The sequence below is a fragment of the Benincasa hispida genome, chromosome 8, assembly GCF_009727055.1.
Source record: "Benincasa hispida cultivar B227 chromosome 8, ASM972705v1, whole genome shotgun sequence".
NCBI lineage: Eukaryota > Viridiplantae > Streptophyta > Magnoliopsida > Cucurbitales > Cucurbitaceae > Benincasa > Benincasa hispida.
Window position 1 is genome coordinate 21,576,832 of NC_052356.1, and position 18,582 is coordinate 21,595,413.

Sequence of the window (18,582 nt, forward strand, 5' to 3'; positions counted from 1 at the left end):
CTCATTGTTATATCGCATCTTCTCAAACTCCAATCTTCTTCTTCTATTCCCCTCTGCGATGATGAGCTTGGCCTTCTCTATCTTTTCTTGCTTCTCTTCTCTTTCTTTTCTTTTTCTCTCTTTCTCTTCCAATGCCAAAATTAATCTTTGAGGGTCAATTGTGGACCTTTGCGGTGCATTCTCCCTGCGACGCCGTAATAAAGGGGGTTCCCTCTGCTTCTTCTCCTTCATCAGTCGCAGCCAATTGCATTGCTTCAGGTTGCGCCGGTTTCATCGATTGCGCCGTTTCCCCTATCCTTCCTTACAGAGGTTGATTCTTCATCCTTCTTAGGGCTTGCAGCCCTCTACCTTGCTTCTACTTCTTCTCTCAGGCGCCTCTTCTCATGCCAGTGTAATCTTCTCTCCTCTTTCTCCTTCTTCTTCCTCTCCTTCTTGGCCTCTTCATCTTCATCATCATCTTTTTTATCTTTGTTTTTTCTTGCCTTGCGATGATGTGAAGACTCTGCCTCTCCACCCTTCTTTCCCTTCTTCTTCTTCTTCTTATCTTCCTTCTCAGCCTCTTCTAACTGCTTTTCTCTTTCTTATCTTCCTTCTCGGCCTCTTCTGGCCACGCATCCCCTGCAACCTCCCCCATCGCAATGTCAGGGGTCACTAATGCAACCTCTACTTCCTTGGCCTCCTCGACTGCAATCTCTTCTTCTTCTCTTTCCTTGATCGCAATTTCCTCTTCTTTTCTTCTTGGAGGTTCATTATAAATTTTTGCGATGGTAGTTGCCTCCTGAGTCTCCGGGACCAGAACATCATTCCCCTTTTCTTCTTCTTCAACCACCACTTCTTCCACCACCACCACTTCATCCTTCACTAGTTCATCCGCCACTACCATCACCTTCTCCTTCGTAGGCAATGGTTGGTTTACAACCCCTGCCTTGGGCAGTCCACCTTCTTGCTTCAAGGTACTTAGGATGTTGCCAAACACCTCCGTATCATCTCGTCTCTTCCTCTCGCTTTTAGTGGAGACGGCAGGTGTTGGCGTAGGCATGCTCTTGGTGCTTCCTCCTCTCTTGAATACAGGAGGCCTAACGGCCAAAGGATTTCTCCAAGATCTTCTAACGATTCTGGGGATGGTGTAGGCTTGGGCGGAAAGCCTGTGACTGGCAACCAGGAATGCTGCCTCTCGCATGGCTACTTGATCAGGGGTGGAAGGTGAAGCAGATTGTTTTGGGGTTTGGTCAGCCATGGATACGAGCTTGGAAGGTCTGATAAAAACCCGAGCTGCTGGGGAGAAAGAAAGGTTTGGAATGCAAGACGGTTAGGGTTTCTGGATTGCCATAGTGAGGTAAAGGGTTTTAAATGAAGGAGAAGGTCGTATTTATAGGTTGGGCCGTGGTGGGGTCCAACGCGATTTTTGTGGAGACTGGCCTCGAGCAGCTCAACAGGCGCGTCGTTCCACCCCCCTCATTTATGGAATTTCAGAAAAAGTGTCCTTTTGTCTGCCAAGTCATAATTGCTTGGGGATACAAATCGATTAGGCTTTTACCCAAATTGGCAAACGAATTTTTCTTTAATATTTTATTTGAATGGATGCATGAAAAAGAATAACGCATTGTGCTCACCAACGCAACTGTATCTTTACAGAGGATGGGCAACAGCGCACATATCCCCACAACACACCCCTTAACCAATGCATTTCTGGAGAATACCTCAACATAGTGCATTTGACTAAGGACGAGTAAAGGACATATGCGAGCGCAACACACCCCTCAACTCAATACAGTTGAGTTAGGTGAACGCAAAGCATTCCTGATTGGTTTGATACACGTTCATTGTCGTCTTGCTTTCTTGTTGTTAATTGTTTTTTTTTTCATCAGCGCAAGTGCTGTGGCTTGCGGCAATAGATTTTCCTTTATTACTCAATCATTCACAATTTAAAGCACAACGCATTGATTACAAAACAAGTCAAAGATAAAAGACGAGACAGAATTAAATGCAGAGAAATGAATGAGGAAATAAATTCATAAAGTCAAAATTGAATTAAATGAAGAGTTGAAGACAGAATTCAGAATTTAAAGAGATAGAAATTCAATAAAGCATTAAACATAGTATTGAGATATGGACCGAAAATTGCATTGTCCTGGGCGATCGCAATCCACATCTCCGCAGGCGGTCAGGCTTACCTGCTCAATGTCTTAAGAACATTGCTCCTTCCCTGTAAATCCTGGGGCTTCTGAATTGCTGGGCAATGTTCCCGGTGTTCAACTTCTTAGCTTAGAGGCCAGCTGGCCCACTTGGATCTCCAGATTCCTTACAGAGGATGCTTGTGCTTGCATCACTGCATCATTTTTATCCATATACTACTTCAGCAGCATCTCTAATGAGCCTTCTGAAGTGTTAGACGATGATGGTTGCTGGTTATGTGGTTTTGATTGCCCTTGGTTGTGGTGAAAAGGAGGATTTCCTCTACTGCTCTCTTGATGGTTCGCTGGCCCCACTAGGTTGGGATTGCCTCCCCAACCGAAGTTGGGATGGCTCCTCCATCCTGGATTATAGGTGTTGCTGAAGGGGTTGTTCTGGATAGCACACATTTGCTGAAGGTTCAATGGACACACATCAGCTCCGTGAGCCCCTCCACAATTGACGCAACTGATTGCGGCCACTTGAGCCGGTGCAGCGGGTTGAACCTGTCTCTTATACACATCTAGATGTGTATAAGAGACAGGCTCTGTTCAGGCCATTGTAAAATGTTTCCATCAAGACGCAATCGGGAATCCCGATATGCAGGCAGTTTTTCACCAGTCTCCTGAATCGCACCCAGGCGGTGCTCAGGGTCTCATTCTCCTTCTGTTCAAATTTCAACAGATCTTTTAGTCGCCTTGCGTTGTCGGTAGGTGGGAAGAACTTCTTCATGAACCGTTCCACCAATTGCTCCCATGAAGTGATCTCATTTGGCTCCAGTGAGTAAGCCCACCTCTTAGCCTCATCCCTCAAGGTGTAAGGGAATAGATACAATCTTATGTTTTCTAGGGTCACGCCAAGTAAGGAAAAATTGCCGCACATCTCGACAAAACTTGTCAGATGGGCATGTGGGTCTTCACCTTGCAGACCCCCGAACTGCCCGGCATTTTGAATCATCTGCAATATGACCGGCTTAATCTCAAAACGCGCGTTCTCCTCCACAGTCGGCCTCGATATTCTAGGCGAAAAATCATACAAATTAGGTGCTGCATAATTACACATCGAGATGTTGTGATCAGCCGCCAGGAAGACAGGGTCCTGAGCCGATCTAACAGCCCCTTGGTTCTCAACTGGCACCGCATTATCGTTATTGTCCGCCATATTGGCTGCCTTCTTTCGCCTAATTCGGTTCTGACGTACCCTTGCGCAGAAAGTTAGCTCGATATTAGGGTTAGTTATGAATTCCGGTTTAGCACCCAGACTCATAAATCGTCAGGCTGCTCTCCATATTAAACAGCCAGTACAATGAGATCTGTCCTGCAAAATACCAAAAAACACACTCAAACAATAAACTGTTAACCAAATCCCCAACAACGGCGCCATAAACTTGTAACGACATGAAATTAAGATATACTGTGATTGATGTTCTATGCTCGAAATGATGCGATACTACCACTAGATATGCGTTAATGATGGGTGTTCACGTAGTATGCCATGTGTTGTCACAAGTTTCCTTACGATAGAACCAAGTGTAATTCCATCGCAAGTTTCCCGATGTGATCCGAGGTCGAACACGGATACTGGTTTAGGTTATTGTGGTATGTTCATGATATATGCGACCAGGTTTTCAATCTTTAAAAATGTGTTTGTATAGGAATATAAATTGCGATAAAATAAAGTAAAGCGGTAAAGATGCGATAATAAAATGAAATACAATAAACCTAAGCTAGATGATACAAGATACAAGCTTCATGTACAAGATGCTGGGGTCAAGGTTGGCTGTGAAAGGTGTGCAAAGACGTGGAATGCGGCGGCAAGTATTATGAACGGGATAGAAAGAGAAAGACAAATAATATAAACAACGCAAGTTCTCAATTGCGTTGAAGCTATAAATGTTGTTCTGCTCTTCTCTTGGCGTACACCTTTCAGTGATCAGCCGCACTCCCACATGTCTGTGGTGAAACAGAGACTAACATAATGAACGCAAGGTTGCTTTCATGTCTAAAAGTACTACTCGCTTTAGTTAACGCATTCTTCTGACCTTCTCTCGATAGATCAAAATGGCATCTTCACTTCTACTCTCACAGGTGAAGACGCCGTCTAGCATGCCTTAGCTAAACGCATTTTATATCTTTAACACAGATTAAGTACTTAGTTAATTCATATTGCTTATCAGGGAATTAAGAAGACATCATGAAGAAAGTGATTGATGGGTGAATGAAAATTGACAGAAGATGGTAAATGAAAGCTATCGAAACATTTAATACGTCTATTAAGCGTTTGATACATGGTGTGTTAATGAAAAGAAAAGGAAACATGTAATACAACGATGAAAGAGTTAGAACAGATACAAACAAGTGTCAATGTCTTGGCATTGATTCGATGGAGATCTGCTTGCCGGATAGGATGGATTTGATGGTAGGAATAGCTTCCCTCTTAGGCTTGCTCTACCAGTAGCAGGAATCTTTGCACAGAGCTTTCAATCGGGTGTTTGGCAGGTTAGATTTGAGATTCACCTCTCGGCCTTATCTCATCTTCTTCCCGGATTTCTTCACTCAAGCACTCAGCTCAGCCTTTTCTCTCAACAATTTTGCAGCATTTACCCCGTATCCCATAGCATGTTTTTTCTCTGAAATCAATGGGGTATTTATAGATGCAGGTCTTTGACTTCGGCCTTGTGGTCCCCACATGATTTTCATGGTAATTTCGAAGATGGAGGGATATTATTCCTTCTGTTATGCAATCAGATCGTCAATTCTACACAACCGTTAGTTGTACACGTGTCTCAATCCTCCGCTTTTGCGTTGCTTAGCTGCATCTTTCAATCATGGGTTCGCATGCACTGTTGTTTTTATTACCGCATACGGTTGAAACACAGCTCTGGATTGACTATCGCATTACACCGCCATTGCGATAATCGTCTCTTCATTGTTGATTGACGGGCGCAATGTGACAGAGATGCATTGATCAGTTTCTCGTGAGCTTCCGATTGACTATCGCATTACACCGCCATTGCGGTAAACTAGATGTCACATAGGGTTCATGTTAGTTTTGCTAAAACCTTATTGGATGTTGTTTTATTTTACAACGGGTATTTGCTCAAAACCTAACGTAGGTTAATATGTTTTTCTTTTCAACAACTAGTTAGTATTTCTATTTAAAACTTTTAAAATGACTGATTACTTACAGTGGAAAGACTCATGTGAAACGAATTTCGTGGAAAATGACATCGATCTCACTACTCTCCATAAGAGGAGACAAGATAGTAAATATGATTTATTGGTCTTAGAGACGTTTCTGGAAGAGAATGATGATTCTTCCTGGATTCTTGATTCAGGTTCTACCAATCATGTCAGTTCCTCTTACCAAGGATTCAGTTCCTGGCAAATGTTGCCATAGGGAGAGATGACTCTTCGAGTCGATACTGGTGAGGTTGTTTCAGCTGTTGCTGTAGGCAGACTGAAGTTATTTGTTGACAAGAAACGTTATCTGTTACTGGATAATGTTTTTGTAGTTCCTCATATTAAGAGGAACTTAATCTCAGTTTCTTGTCTCATTGAACAAGGCTATACCGTCTTCTTTTTCTGAGAATAAAGTGTTTATTTTCAAAAATGGAATGAAAATTGGTTATGGTTCAAGGGAAAATAACTTATATGTACTAAGGTCATTAGTCATAAAAACCTTGTTTAACACTGAAATGTTCAGTCCGACAACAACAGCTAAAAAATCAAAGGCTTCTCCTAAGGAAAACGTCCATCTTTGGCATCTAAGGTTAGGTCACATCAACCTCAATAGCATTAAGAAATTGGTGAAAAGTGGACTTCTAAAGAGTTTAGAAGAAAACCCCTTGTCGGTATGTGAATCATGCCTAGAAGGCAAGATGACCAAACGAACTTTTACTGAAAAAGGTTACAGAGCCAAGGAAGCCTTGGAGCTTATACATTCAGACCTTTGTGGTCCGATGAATGTTAGAGCTCAGGGTAGCTTTAAATATTTCATCTCTTTCATAGATGATTATTCAAGGTTTGTGTATCTCTTCCTAATGCAACGTAAGTCTGAAGTCCTTGACAAGTTCAAGGAGTATAAGGCTGAAGTTGAAAACTTGTTAGGTAAGAAGATAAAAACACTAAAATCTGATCGTGATGGAGAGTATATGGACCTCCAATTCCAGAACTATATGATAGAACATGGGATTGCGTCCCAACTCTCGGCTCGTGGTACACCTCAGCAGAATGGTGTATCAGAAAGGAGAAACAGAACCTTATTGGACATGGTTCGATCTATGATGAGTTATGCTCATCTTCCATACTCATTTTGGGGTTCTGCAGTACAGACTGCATGTTATATCCTGAACAACGTTCCCTCAAAAAGTGTTTATAAAATACCTTTTGAGTTATGGAAAGGCCGTAAAGGTAGTTTACGCCACTTTAGGATTTGGGGTTATCCGGCATATGTGCTAGCGACTAACCCAAAGAAGTTGGAACCACATTCGAAGGTTTGCCTTTTTGTAAGCTACCCCAAGGTAACAAGAGGTGGATACTTCTATGATCCAAATAAGAACAAAGTATTTGTTTCTACAAATGCTATCTTCTTGGAAGAAGACCACATAAGGGATCATAAGCCACGAAGTAAGCTCGTTTTACGTGAGATCTCAAGTGAGAATGAGACTGCTGAGGGTTCAACAAGAGTTGTTAAACAGCCCGACAGATCAACAAGAGTTGTTGAGGTCGGAACGTCTAATCAACTAGCTCAAGATTTGAGACTGCCTCGACGTAGTGAGAGGGTTATGAAACCATCGGTTTGCTACATGGGTTTGACTGAAGCCCAAAACGTCATTATGAATAATGGGGTCGAGGATCTGTTGTCTTTTAAGAAAGCGGTTGACAAAGATGAATGGGTTAAGGCCATGAACCAAAAAATGGAATCTAGTACTTCAATAATGTCTGGGAGCTTCTTGATCCACCTGATGGGGTAAAACCTATTGGGTGTAAGTGGATCTTTAAGCGAAAGAGAGGTGTAGATGAAAAGGTGCAAACCTTTAAGGCTAGACTTATGGCAAAGAGTTATACCCAAGTTGAGGGAGTTGACTATGCTGAAGTCTATCAGGATTCTTCTGTTCATAGCCACATTTTATGATTATGAAATATGGCAAATGGATGTCAAGACTGCCTTTCTTAATGGTAATCTTGAGGAGACCATGTATATGACTCAACCAGAGGGGTTCGTAGTTCCAGATCAAGAGCAAAGAGTTTGCAAGCTTAATAGGTCCATTTATGGGCTAAAACAAGCATCTAGATCTTGGAACATCAGATTTGACACTACTGTCAAGTCGTTTGGCTTTGACCAGAACATTTATGAGCCTTGTATTTACAAGAAGATCATCAACAGCTCAGTAGCTTTCCTGGTACTGTATGTGGATGATATTCTACTCATTGAGAATGATGTAGGGTATCTGACTGGCATTAAGAAATGGCTAGATGCCCAATTCCAAATGAAAGATTTGGGTGAGGCACAGTACGTTCTAAGGATCCAGATTATTTGGGATTGCAAGAACAAACGGTTAGACCTGTCTCAGGCATCGTACATCGATCAAATGTTGATTAGGTACAGGATGCAGGATTCCAAGAGGGGTTTGTTACCCTTCAGGCATGGAATCGTTCTATCTAAGGATCAATGTCCTAAGACGCCTCAAAAGGTTAGAGAGATGAGACGGATTCCTTGTGCTTCTGCTGTAGGAAGCTTGATGTATGCAATGTTGTGTACCATACCCGACATTTGCTATCCAATAAGGATTGTCAGTTGGTATCAATCCAATCCAGGATTTGATCACTGGACAGCGGTCAAGATGATCCCCAAGTATCTTCAGAGAACGAGGGACTACGTGCTTATTTATGGAGATAAAGATCTGATCCTTATAAGATACACAGACTCTGATTTTCAGATCAATAGAGATTCTCGCAAATCGACATCAGGGTCAGTGTTTACTCTGAATGGAGGGGCTGTAGTCTAGCGAAGCATCAAGTAAGGAAGCATCACAGACTCCACTATGGAAGCCGAATACATAGCGGCTTATGAAGTAGCTAAAGAGGTTGTTTGGCTGAAGAAGTTCCTTTCAGATTTAGAAGTTGTTCCAAATATAGATTTTCCTATCATTCTCTATTGTGATAATAGCGGGTGTGTGGCAAATTCGAAGGAGCCTCTGAGTCATCGTCGGGGTAAGCACAACGAACGGATATATCATCTAATTAAGAAGATTGTGCATTGCGGTGATATGAGGCTTGAAGATCGCATCGGAGCACAATGTTGCTAATCCCTTTACAAAGGCCCTCACGGCTACATTGTTTGAGGGTCACCTGGAGAGTCTGGGTTTGTGAGACATGCGGCATCTTGTTTAGGGCAAGTGGGAGATGATATTGAGGTATGCCCTAGTTTATTGTATATTGTACATTTTTATATTGTATTGTACATTAGTCTCCCAAGTCATTAGGACAAGTGGAAGATTGTTGGGATTGGTGTCCTAATTCTCCCAGAGTCTCATTGTTTTGTAAAGATACACATTGTTTAATGAATAAAATAAGTGTTATTTAATTCTGGCATTTACTCATATCCATTAAACAAAGCTCCTTAGTAATCTTATGTGAACTTAAGCATGTATATGTGATATACAAGTGGAACATGCCTTAAGTGATAACCTAAATAGGTATGTAGTATAAGGATTAAGGTGGGATACCTGATCATGGTGACACTACGAATACGACCCGCTTTGTAGAGGTTTACAAGTGTTGTAAACTACTACAGATGGTAGATCCTGACCATTCATGTAGAGACGTGCGAGCGAGGGTGTCCTATACAAAGAGTTTGTATAAGACCTGGACCACGAGATGACTAGACTCTGTATATAACGCCGTTGATACTAGAGACTTGCATCTCACTTAAACGACCATAGGTGACACGACCTCAATCCCTGTCTCTTATACACATCTAGATGTGTATAAGAGACAGAAATGGAATTCACTCCTTTCCCAAAGCAGGGATAAGTAGATAGATTGCTCCCTTAAGGGCTGATTCTGGGGCTTGAACATAGTGGCCACAGCTTCTCTTTGGAAGAGAAGACTCAGTCATAGTAGGACTATGACTTATGTTCATTAGAGGGATCAGTGGTACTTAAGGAGACAGATGTAACGACAGGGGCATAACGGTTATTAGCCTAACTGTACTTATGAGCGATCTGTGAAGGGTTGTCGCACTTCTGATTGGTTAAGATGGACACATAATATATATGTGGTAAGGAGAGTTCAGCTCGATCTTTAGTGGAGTGCCTGGCAGTTAACGGATGGTGGATCATGTGACTAAAGAGTTTAGTCAGTTGTTCATGTACCATTGGACCTTTGAGTTACAGGTCCATGAGGTCCCCTTGGTAGCTCAATGGATTTAGTTGAGGATCAATTCTTGGTGTTGATTTGAAATGTTCAAATTGACAAGAGGTATTTTGATTATATATGATATAATCGGTATGATGTATGACATACATCTAGTGGAGGATTGATGTAAATGAGATTTACATTAAGTACCATGGAATAGAAAAAGAACTATGGTTTATATGTTTCATAAGATGAAATATTAAAACTATAGGTTATAAATATAGTATGATAAGTTGGTTATCAATTATTTTATAATAATACTAAGTATTGGATAATTAATTCTTTTTCTTTAATAACCAATTGAGTGGGAGGTTATTGGTTATTTCATGGTAACCGTGAGTTAAAAGGAAAATTGTTTTCCTATTTTTAGTAAGTTTTGATAAAAAGGTTTTTTGAGATTTTTCTCTCTAAAAAAAAAAAAAGAATCTCTCGGCACTTGCCAAGCAAATACCGATTTATTAAGCGACAACGAGTTTTCTAAATGACCGTGTAGTGTTTTTTAGGCAACAGACACTGTGCTAAACGATGAGCTAAACGATCGCATAGCTTTTGCTAGACGATCGCTTAGCTTTAGCTAAACGTTTGGGCATCGACTTATACGATAGGACTTTGTCTTCTCTCACTTGTCCAATCGTGTACATGATTATTCTTTCCTCCTTCATTTGCCTCATACCATGTCCGAATAGAGCCCACCCTCTGGATTTTCATACCAAGAATACCAAGGTAACCTTCTTGGTGGTGTCATACTCAACTCGACACCATCAAGGTTCTGTGGAGGCCGTTCATGTTGCTGAGAAGTTTGTTACCGAGGCGATCGCTGAGGATGAGCACGAAGTGTTCGTGCAGTGTTGCGGTCGTGTTGTTTGAGCGTTCGAGGTTGCTGAGTTCGAGCGTTCGTGAGCAAAGAGCATGAAGACGAGTCTACAAATGTTTATAGAGTTATCTCCTTGTTCATTTGTAGTTTTCATGTTGTAATTTCTGTATTGATTGTATAACCGCATGTTTCTGTACAACTGTAATTTGTAATGTTCATTCATGATTGTAATTTAGAATGATCTTATTTTCGCTGCTCATGGAAATCTCAAGTTCGATTTCCTTCAGTTGTTCGTAATAGTGTTAACTGTCAATATCTCATTGTTGATTTCCATGAAATTCATGAAGAAACATCATTGGGAGTCATAAGATTCAAACACACTTCAGTATAACATTAACATTCTTTGTTGCATGGTTACCACCTCACATTACATCTGCATAAATGGCTACCACAGTCAGTATTTGACATTTACAGCAATAGGATATCGGCTCCGCAAGGCAACCAATTCTTGAAACATCTTGGCTGAAGAAAGAAAGTTTCTTGCTACTTTTTCGATTTTACACTCGAGTATAAGAGTTGAATTGTTTATCTTAAACTCCATCCTATCACTCCACGAATCCAAAGATATTGAATTTTTGTTGTATAATAGAGCTAGCTATCAATATCTCATTGTTGATTTCTCAAAAAAACTTATGAAGAAAGAACATTGAGAGTTAGAGGATTCAAACACACTCGAGTATGACAAGAACATCATTTGTTGCATGGCTACCTCTCACCTTATATCTACATAAATGATTACCACAGTCAATATTCCGACATTTACAGTAATACCATATCGACTCGACAAGGCCACCGAATCTTGAAAAGTCTTGGCTAAAATAAGAAACTTTCCGACTACTTTTTCGATTTTGCACTCGAGTGTAAAAGTTGAATTGCTTACCTTAAACTCCATCTTATCACTCTCTGATCGCAAAGATAATGAATTTTTTTTCTTTTGTTCTTAATAGAATTAACCATCAATGTCTTATTCTTGATTTCTCAAGAAACTTGTGAAAAAGCAGCATTGCAACTCAGAGGATTCAAACACACTTCAGTATGACAGAGCATTCTTTGTTTTGAGGTTGCCTCTCGCCTTACATCCTCATAAACGGCTACCACAGTAAGTACTGTGGAACTTACACTTCCAGCAGATCAGCTCAGCAACCAAATCTTGAAACATTTTGGCTGAAGAAAGAAAGTTTTCAACCACTTTTTCGATTTTGCACTTGAGTGTAAGGGTTGAATTGTTTACCTTAAACTTCATCCTATCACTCTCCAACTCCAAAGATATCAAATTTTTGTTGTTCGTAATAGTGCTAACTATTAATATCTTATTGTTGATTTCTCAATAAAATTCTAAAGAAACAAGATTCGGAGTTAAAAGATTGAAACACACTACAATATGAAAGGAACATTCTTTTTAACAGGGATGCCCGCTCGCCTTACATTTGCATGAATGACTACCAGTCAACATTCCGACATTTATAGTAATAGTATATCGGCTCGAGAAGGCAACCAGATTTTGAAACATCTTGGCTGAAAAAAGAAAGTTTTTAGTCACTTTTCCAATCTTACACTCGAGTGTAAGGGTTGAATTACTTACCTTAAGCTTCATCCTATCACTCCCAAACTCGAAATTGTTGGGTTTTATGTCCTAAAACTCGTGGTTTGTAAACAATAAACTTATTATGTTAATCAATATAGATGTTATCGAAGTTAGATTTAATAAAGTTGTTATTAAATGTTTAAATTGCTCATTTCATTTTAGAAATAACTTAAATCCAATAAACTAATATCTATGGCTATTACATGAGTACCTAAACTTTATGTGGAGATATAAAAGTGGATCAAATTTGAGAAAATAGCCAAAATGGTCTATAGTATACGAATAAGGCTGGGTACCTTATTCTGGAGACACTATCAGATGAGACCCACTTTGAAGATATTACAATTGTTGTAAAGTGCTACAAACGAAGTGATCCTGATTCGTTCATGTGGAGACATGTGAGTAGAGATGTCCTACGTAAAGAGTTTGTATAAGATTAAACCAAGAAATAAGTCACTCTTACTTTATAACGTTGTTTACTATTTAAGATTGACTATTTCAAAGTGATGACCTAGGTAACCTGACCTTAATCCTGAGCTAACTATGAACTTCTGTTTATTCGGAATTATCCTTAGATTGCATGGATGAGGGTTGGCTTAATAGCGCCGGCTCAATAAGCCTCCCATTTCAAGGGTAAGACCAGATAAATAGCTGGGGACATAGGGTGCAAGCTGAAAGTCACTCCTACCTGCTTTTAGGGATAATAGAGAAGTCGTTCCCTTAAGTGTTGACTCCGAGTCTTGAACAAAGGGCCCCACCCTCTCATTGACTCGAGTAAGACCCGGTTTAGTGATTGGATCACAAACCAATTGTTCATTAGAAGATCAGTGGGACTTAAGGAACAAGATATAATCTCGGGGGCAAAATAGCTTTAGACCCTGCCGTTATTACGAACAACATGTGAAAGGTTGAATTACTGATTATGTTTATATCGAGTGGACACAATTATATCTAAAGTGAGGGGAGTGCAACTACTGGGCTTTAGTAGAGTGACCCGGTAGTTAACGAATGCTGGTTAATTAGGTTAAAGAGTTTAGTCGATTAATCTGATCGTTGGAGCTCATGATCTGTAGGTCCATTAGGTTTTCTACTAGCTCACCAATGGATTAAACCTTAGAATAGCGTGATGAGAGAATTTGAAACGTTCAAATTCAAATTGAGGGAATTAGTAATTATATACGATATAATTACACGTTTAATTGAGATTTAAATGAAATTGGAGAATTAAGTAATATTTAAATATGATTTCTTATTTTTCGATTTGGATTTTACATGTTACTAATGATGATTTGTTGTTTCTCTTTACCCCTTGAATTGAATCGAATTTAATGAATTTCCTCTTTCAAAAGATACGTCAAATATTTTTCATGAAGAAAATTTGTATTCCATACTCATTCCACGTGGTTTGAAATGAAGAAAATCTAGGACAAGAAAGACGAGTGAGAGCGGCGCATTAGTAAACCTCGACGTCAAATTATTATTTTAATTAAAAAAATTTATAATCCGAAGTTTAATTTATTATTATTGTTATTTTTTGTTTTAGTTAATTCCCATACTTCCATGCCGGCCAATACAAGGAATTCTTGTTCATCACGTCACTCACTACAACATTTTTCTCTCTCTCTCTCTTACCCGTGGGCCGTAAGTCGGTGTTATCTCCTGAAAATTTCTCTACACAACCACCTAGTATGGTCCCACACTAATAATTGCTCACTTTTAATGTATTACATCCTAATAAAAATTGGATTAATCATAATAAATTTTATTAATAGATACCCTAAATCGTTTTATTGTCCTTGCTTAAAATTATAAATTTTATCATAGTTCTTGTTATTATTATCATTATTATTACTATTATTTTTTTAGAGTCAAACCAAAACCATAACTATATATACCCATTTTTTTTTTGCCTGAACTCTAATAATAATGATAATAGTAACAATACAACATAATTTCTAGATACAATTAGATTGAACTCACTCCACTTGTCTATCGATCTGTGATTTTATTACAAATTTGGAAAGTGAGCCCTACCTGTCAGAACACAACATCGAAAGTAATTTAATGGATACAATTTTTCATATTATCATTGATTTATTATTTTTAAACCGAGTAAACATAGCCTAATTTTAGTAAAATATTTTGATAAAGTTAATTGTAAATAAAGAAAATTTTCATAAATAGAGAAATATTAAACTCTCTCTCAAATTTTCCATCCTCTCCTTATCAAAAACCATAGACGAAACCAATTTGTCATCATATGCACTTTCTTTTAGTCATTTGCACATTTAAAGCACCACAAGTTTTGAAAAATCTTCTCAATTATTTTCTATCACTCTTCTTTTGTTTCCAATGGATAATTCTCCATCTTTGAAAATAATCGATATCTGTAAAGTGTCTCCTGCTCCGGCAGTGGCGGAGGAGTCACGTGCCTTGGCCGCGCCGTCGTCTCTTCCTCTAACTCTCTTCGATTTGTTGTGGCTAAGGTTTCATCCAATTCAACGTCTTTTCTTCTACGAATTACCATCCAATGAAAGCTCATTTCGCGACGTCATTGTTTCGAAGCTGAAAAACTCCCTCGCTCTCGCTCTTCGCTACTATCTTCCGCTGGCTGGCAATCTCGTTTGGCTGCCGGAATCTGATGTACCCACCATCCAATTTGTCGATGGCGATGGGGTTACAGTGACGGTGGCGGAGTCCGACGCCAACTTTTATCATCTTTCCGGCAATGGGTTTCGTGAAGTTTTGGAATTTCATCATCTTGTTCCTCAATTGCCTGTCTCTCATGATCGTGCTGCAATTATTGCTATTCAGGTTCTTAACCTTAAAATCTTAAGTAGCTAGCAATTATTGATTTTTTTGGGTAAATTATAAAATCCATCTTTTTAATTTTGTATAGGTTTTTGAATTTTGAATTTTATATAGATTTATATATTAACTTATTCAACATGTTTAAAAATCACTCGGTATTTATACAAAATTGAAAATTTTAATGTGAGAGTCGGATGATTTATTAAATATTGTTTCTAAGTTTCAGAACTTATTAGGCACAAAACTATAAATTCAAATACTAAACTTATAATTTAACATATTATGAGAGAAAATGTATGATAACCATTTTGACAATCTCAAAATAAAATTTGACCTTTTAAAAAAAAATGGAATTATGACCTTTTTAATGTGTTATCATGAAGTGAATTCATGGAATTGACCCGTGTGTATGTGTGCTATACTCGATTCTCGCTCTCGTTGTTCAATCTTGTTACTTAGTGAATTTTCTTTTAATCTTTTTTTTTTTACAATTTTTCGAGTTAGTCTTTCTTTAAACGTACCGGGTAATTGAGTAATGAGAATTACAAAAAAAAAAAAAAAAGAAGAAGAAGAAGAAGAATATAGGAACGGGAATTATATAATGAACCAGGAGAAAAAGAAAGCAAATAGCAAGTAGCGAGGACCAAGAGTAGGAGTTGAGTATCAACATATACACAATGAACTACATCAACTTCGTGATTATACTTTATAATAATGCACTTATATTTTTAGAGTGTGTCACATTTTATTTGAATCTTGTAAAAAGAGTCCTGTGTAATTTTTTTTTTTTTTTTAATCCTTCACTTTCAAATGTTAAAATTGACAACAAACTTACATGGCATGATTTATATACTTAGTAGTGTATTGATAGATTTAGAAATTAATTTAATTAAAAAATGATTTAACAAAGAGAAATATTTAATTTCTTCTTCGTATTTATTTTTTTTAAAATACATTGGTTGAAATTTTTTGCTTACATAGCCAATTTTTCCTTCTAACAAAATTCCGTTAATTCATTTAAATATCATATCATATAATTCTATTGAGACCTTTGTCTCAAACAAAAAAGTCTATTGACCTATTCCAACTTTGGGTGAGACTAAATTGAAAAATATTATAAACATAAATCACTAAATTGAAATTAAAAAAAAAAGCTCAATTAAAGATTAAAATGTATAGTTACTAGTTAGTCATCCCCTATCTTTGGGATAATTGGCAATTAGGTAAAACTTATTGGACTAATATTAAGTGTATAACAATATTTTAAAAGAATTGTAAATGTAGCAAAATCAATTCGTGATTGACTCTGTTAACAATAGATTCTATCATTGATAGATTCCTATTAATGATATAGTCTATCACTAATAGATTTTAAATCACCGATTGACCAAAAAGCTTAAGTTTATGGGTGAAGGTAGATTTAGTTATATATCACTTAACACTCCCCCTCACTTGTGGGCTTGAAATATAAAGAATGCCCAACTAATAAAAATGAATATTAATTCGAGAGGAAACAATAAGGCAGAGGCTTGAACATAGGACATTCTAAACCATACTCTGATATCATCTTAAATCAACAATTGACCGAAAAATTTTAACTTATGGATGAAGGTAGATTTAGTCATATATCACTTAACAATAAACTTCGAAAGTTGAATCTAAATTTTGATATATCTGTAAATTCTTTTGCATTCTATTATATATATTAATACTTTGGACTCGATTGTCATGTTTGCACCTGCCTCTTTAATTTAATAATTTTTATTCTTGATATAGGTCACCACATTTCAAAACAAAGGTTTTTCCATTGGAATAACCAATCACCATGCAGTTATAGATGGAAGAACCTCAACTTCATTTATCAAATCATGGGCTCAAATTTGCATGGAACAATCCTCATTTCCAATCATCAAGCTAATGCCATCCTATGACAGGTCAGTTATAAATGATCCAAAAGATCTTGCAAAACTCTATGCAAAAGCATGGCAAGACATAGAAGGACCAAACAACAGGAGCTTAAACCTTAAATTACCCAAAACAGGACATGGTTTAATCAGAACCACGCTTGAATTCACACATCAAAACATTCAAAAACTAAAGCAATGGATTTTGAACAACAATAAGAAGAAAGATAATGATCAGCAAAGTGATTCTTCTTCTCATATATCTTCATTTGCAATAGCAACTGCTTATCTTTGTGTTTGTACAGCCAAACTAGAAGGTTTAAAAGAAGGAAAATTATGGTTTGGATTTGCTGCTGATGCTAGAACTCGTTTAAAGCCACAAGTGCCATTGAATTACTTTGGGAATTGTTTGGTTGGTGGGTTTGTTTGTCTTGAAAGGAATGAACTTTTGGGTGAAAATGGAATAATTTTGGCTTGTAATGAAATTTCAAAAGCTATACAAAATTTGGAAGAAGGAGCTTTAAAAGGGGCAGAGAATTGGGGGTCACTTATGAGTCAAATGACAAATGATTATTCAAAAGCACAAGCAATTTCTCTTGCTGGATCACCAAGATTTGGAGTTTATAATGCTGATTTTGGGTGGGGAAAGCCAAAGAAAGTGGAAATTGTGTCAGCTGAATCACCATTTGTTTTTTCTTTGACTGATAGTAGAAATGGTGATGTGGGAATGGAGATTGGTGTGGTTAAGGAGAGGGATGAAATGGAAGCTTTTGTTGCTTTGTTTAATGAAGGGTTTGAATCTCTTTGAAATATTAGGGTTATTACTAAAGGATGATTAGTGATTGATGGTTTTTTGTTTTGGTTTCATTTCTAATAATATTTTATTTAATAGGTTAAAATATTCTATTTTCGTGGGCGGCATCTATGTGTAGTTTGAGACTTGTTTCATTTTAGTAATAGGTACTTTTGTATGTCTAATTTACTTTCAATAAATCTTAACATTAGTTGTGCTATTGTTAATTTGTTATTAAGAACTTGTTTGATATAACTATTTGGTTTTTGGCTTTTAGAAACAAAGCTTATAAAACACTATTTTTGTTTATGGGTCTCTTTATTTTGTTATCAATTTTCTATAAATTTTTTAAACATCAACCCAAATTTTAAAACTTAAAAAAAAAGAAAAGTAGTTAAAAGATTATAGAATTTGAATAAACATTCAAATGTTTTTATAAGCTAGAAAGATGATATTCATAGCAAAGGGATTGAAAAGTAACCAGCATAATTTTTTTTTAAGGAAAAAAAAAGAAAACAAAAAATGAAAGGTCCTTAAAATAAGTAAGACATTTGCATATCAAATGAATAGTCAATGTTCCTATTTTTCTTCCAACAATTATTCCAATTTTCTCATTTATTACGTTTCCCTAAAGTATATTCATTTAAACAACAGTCAAGAAAAAATTTATATGTAGGGTGTGTTTGAATTGAATAAGTTATTTTAGCAAAATTTGTAGTGTTTGACATATACTTAAAATGGATTTTTTTTTTTTTGTACCAATGACCCATTTTCAAGTGTTCAAATGAATTATGACCTAATTTTTAGAAACATAAGTTTTTTGACCTTTTGCTTGTGTCATCTCATTGTGAAATTATCGAAGGAACCAATCGAAAAGCATGTATGGTGGCCTTCGACTCTTGAATCTCGTTACTTACTCTTGCTCCTCTTGATACTTATTCTCGTTAACTCGATCCTCACTCTCGCTACTCTCGAACTTATTATTTGCTCTCGTTTATCACTCCCATTTTAAATTTTTATCA

At 37.4% G+C, this 18,582-nt stretch overlaps 1 protein-coding gene across 1 annotated transcript; it reads left to right on the forward strand.

Annotated features, from left to right (window-relative positions):
- The first annotated feature begins 14,326 nt into the window (after nt 1-14,326).
- LOC120082483 (phenolic glucoside malonyltransferase 1-like) lies at nt 14,327-17,791 on the forward strand. Its single transcript, XM_039037668.1, has 2 exons — nt 14,327-14,866; nt 16,640-17,791. The coding sequence occupies exons 1-2, from the start codon at nt 14,405-14,407 to the stop codon at nt 17,573-17,575; spliced, it is 1,398 nt and encodes a 465-aa protein (XP_038893596.1). The 5' UTR covers nt 14,327-14,404; the 3' UTR covers nt 17,576-17,791.
- Nucleotides 17,792-18,582: the final 791 nt, after the last annotated feature.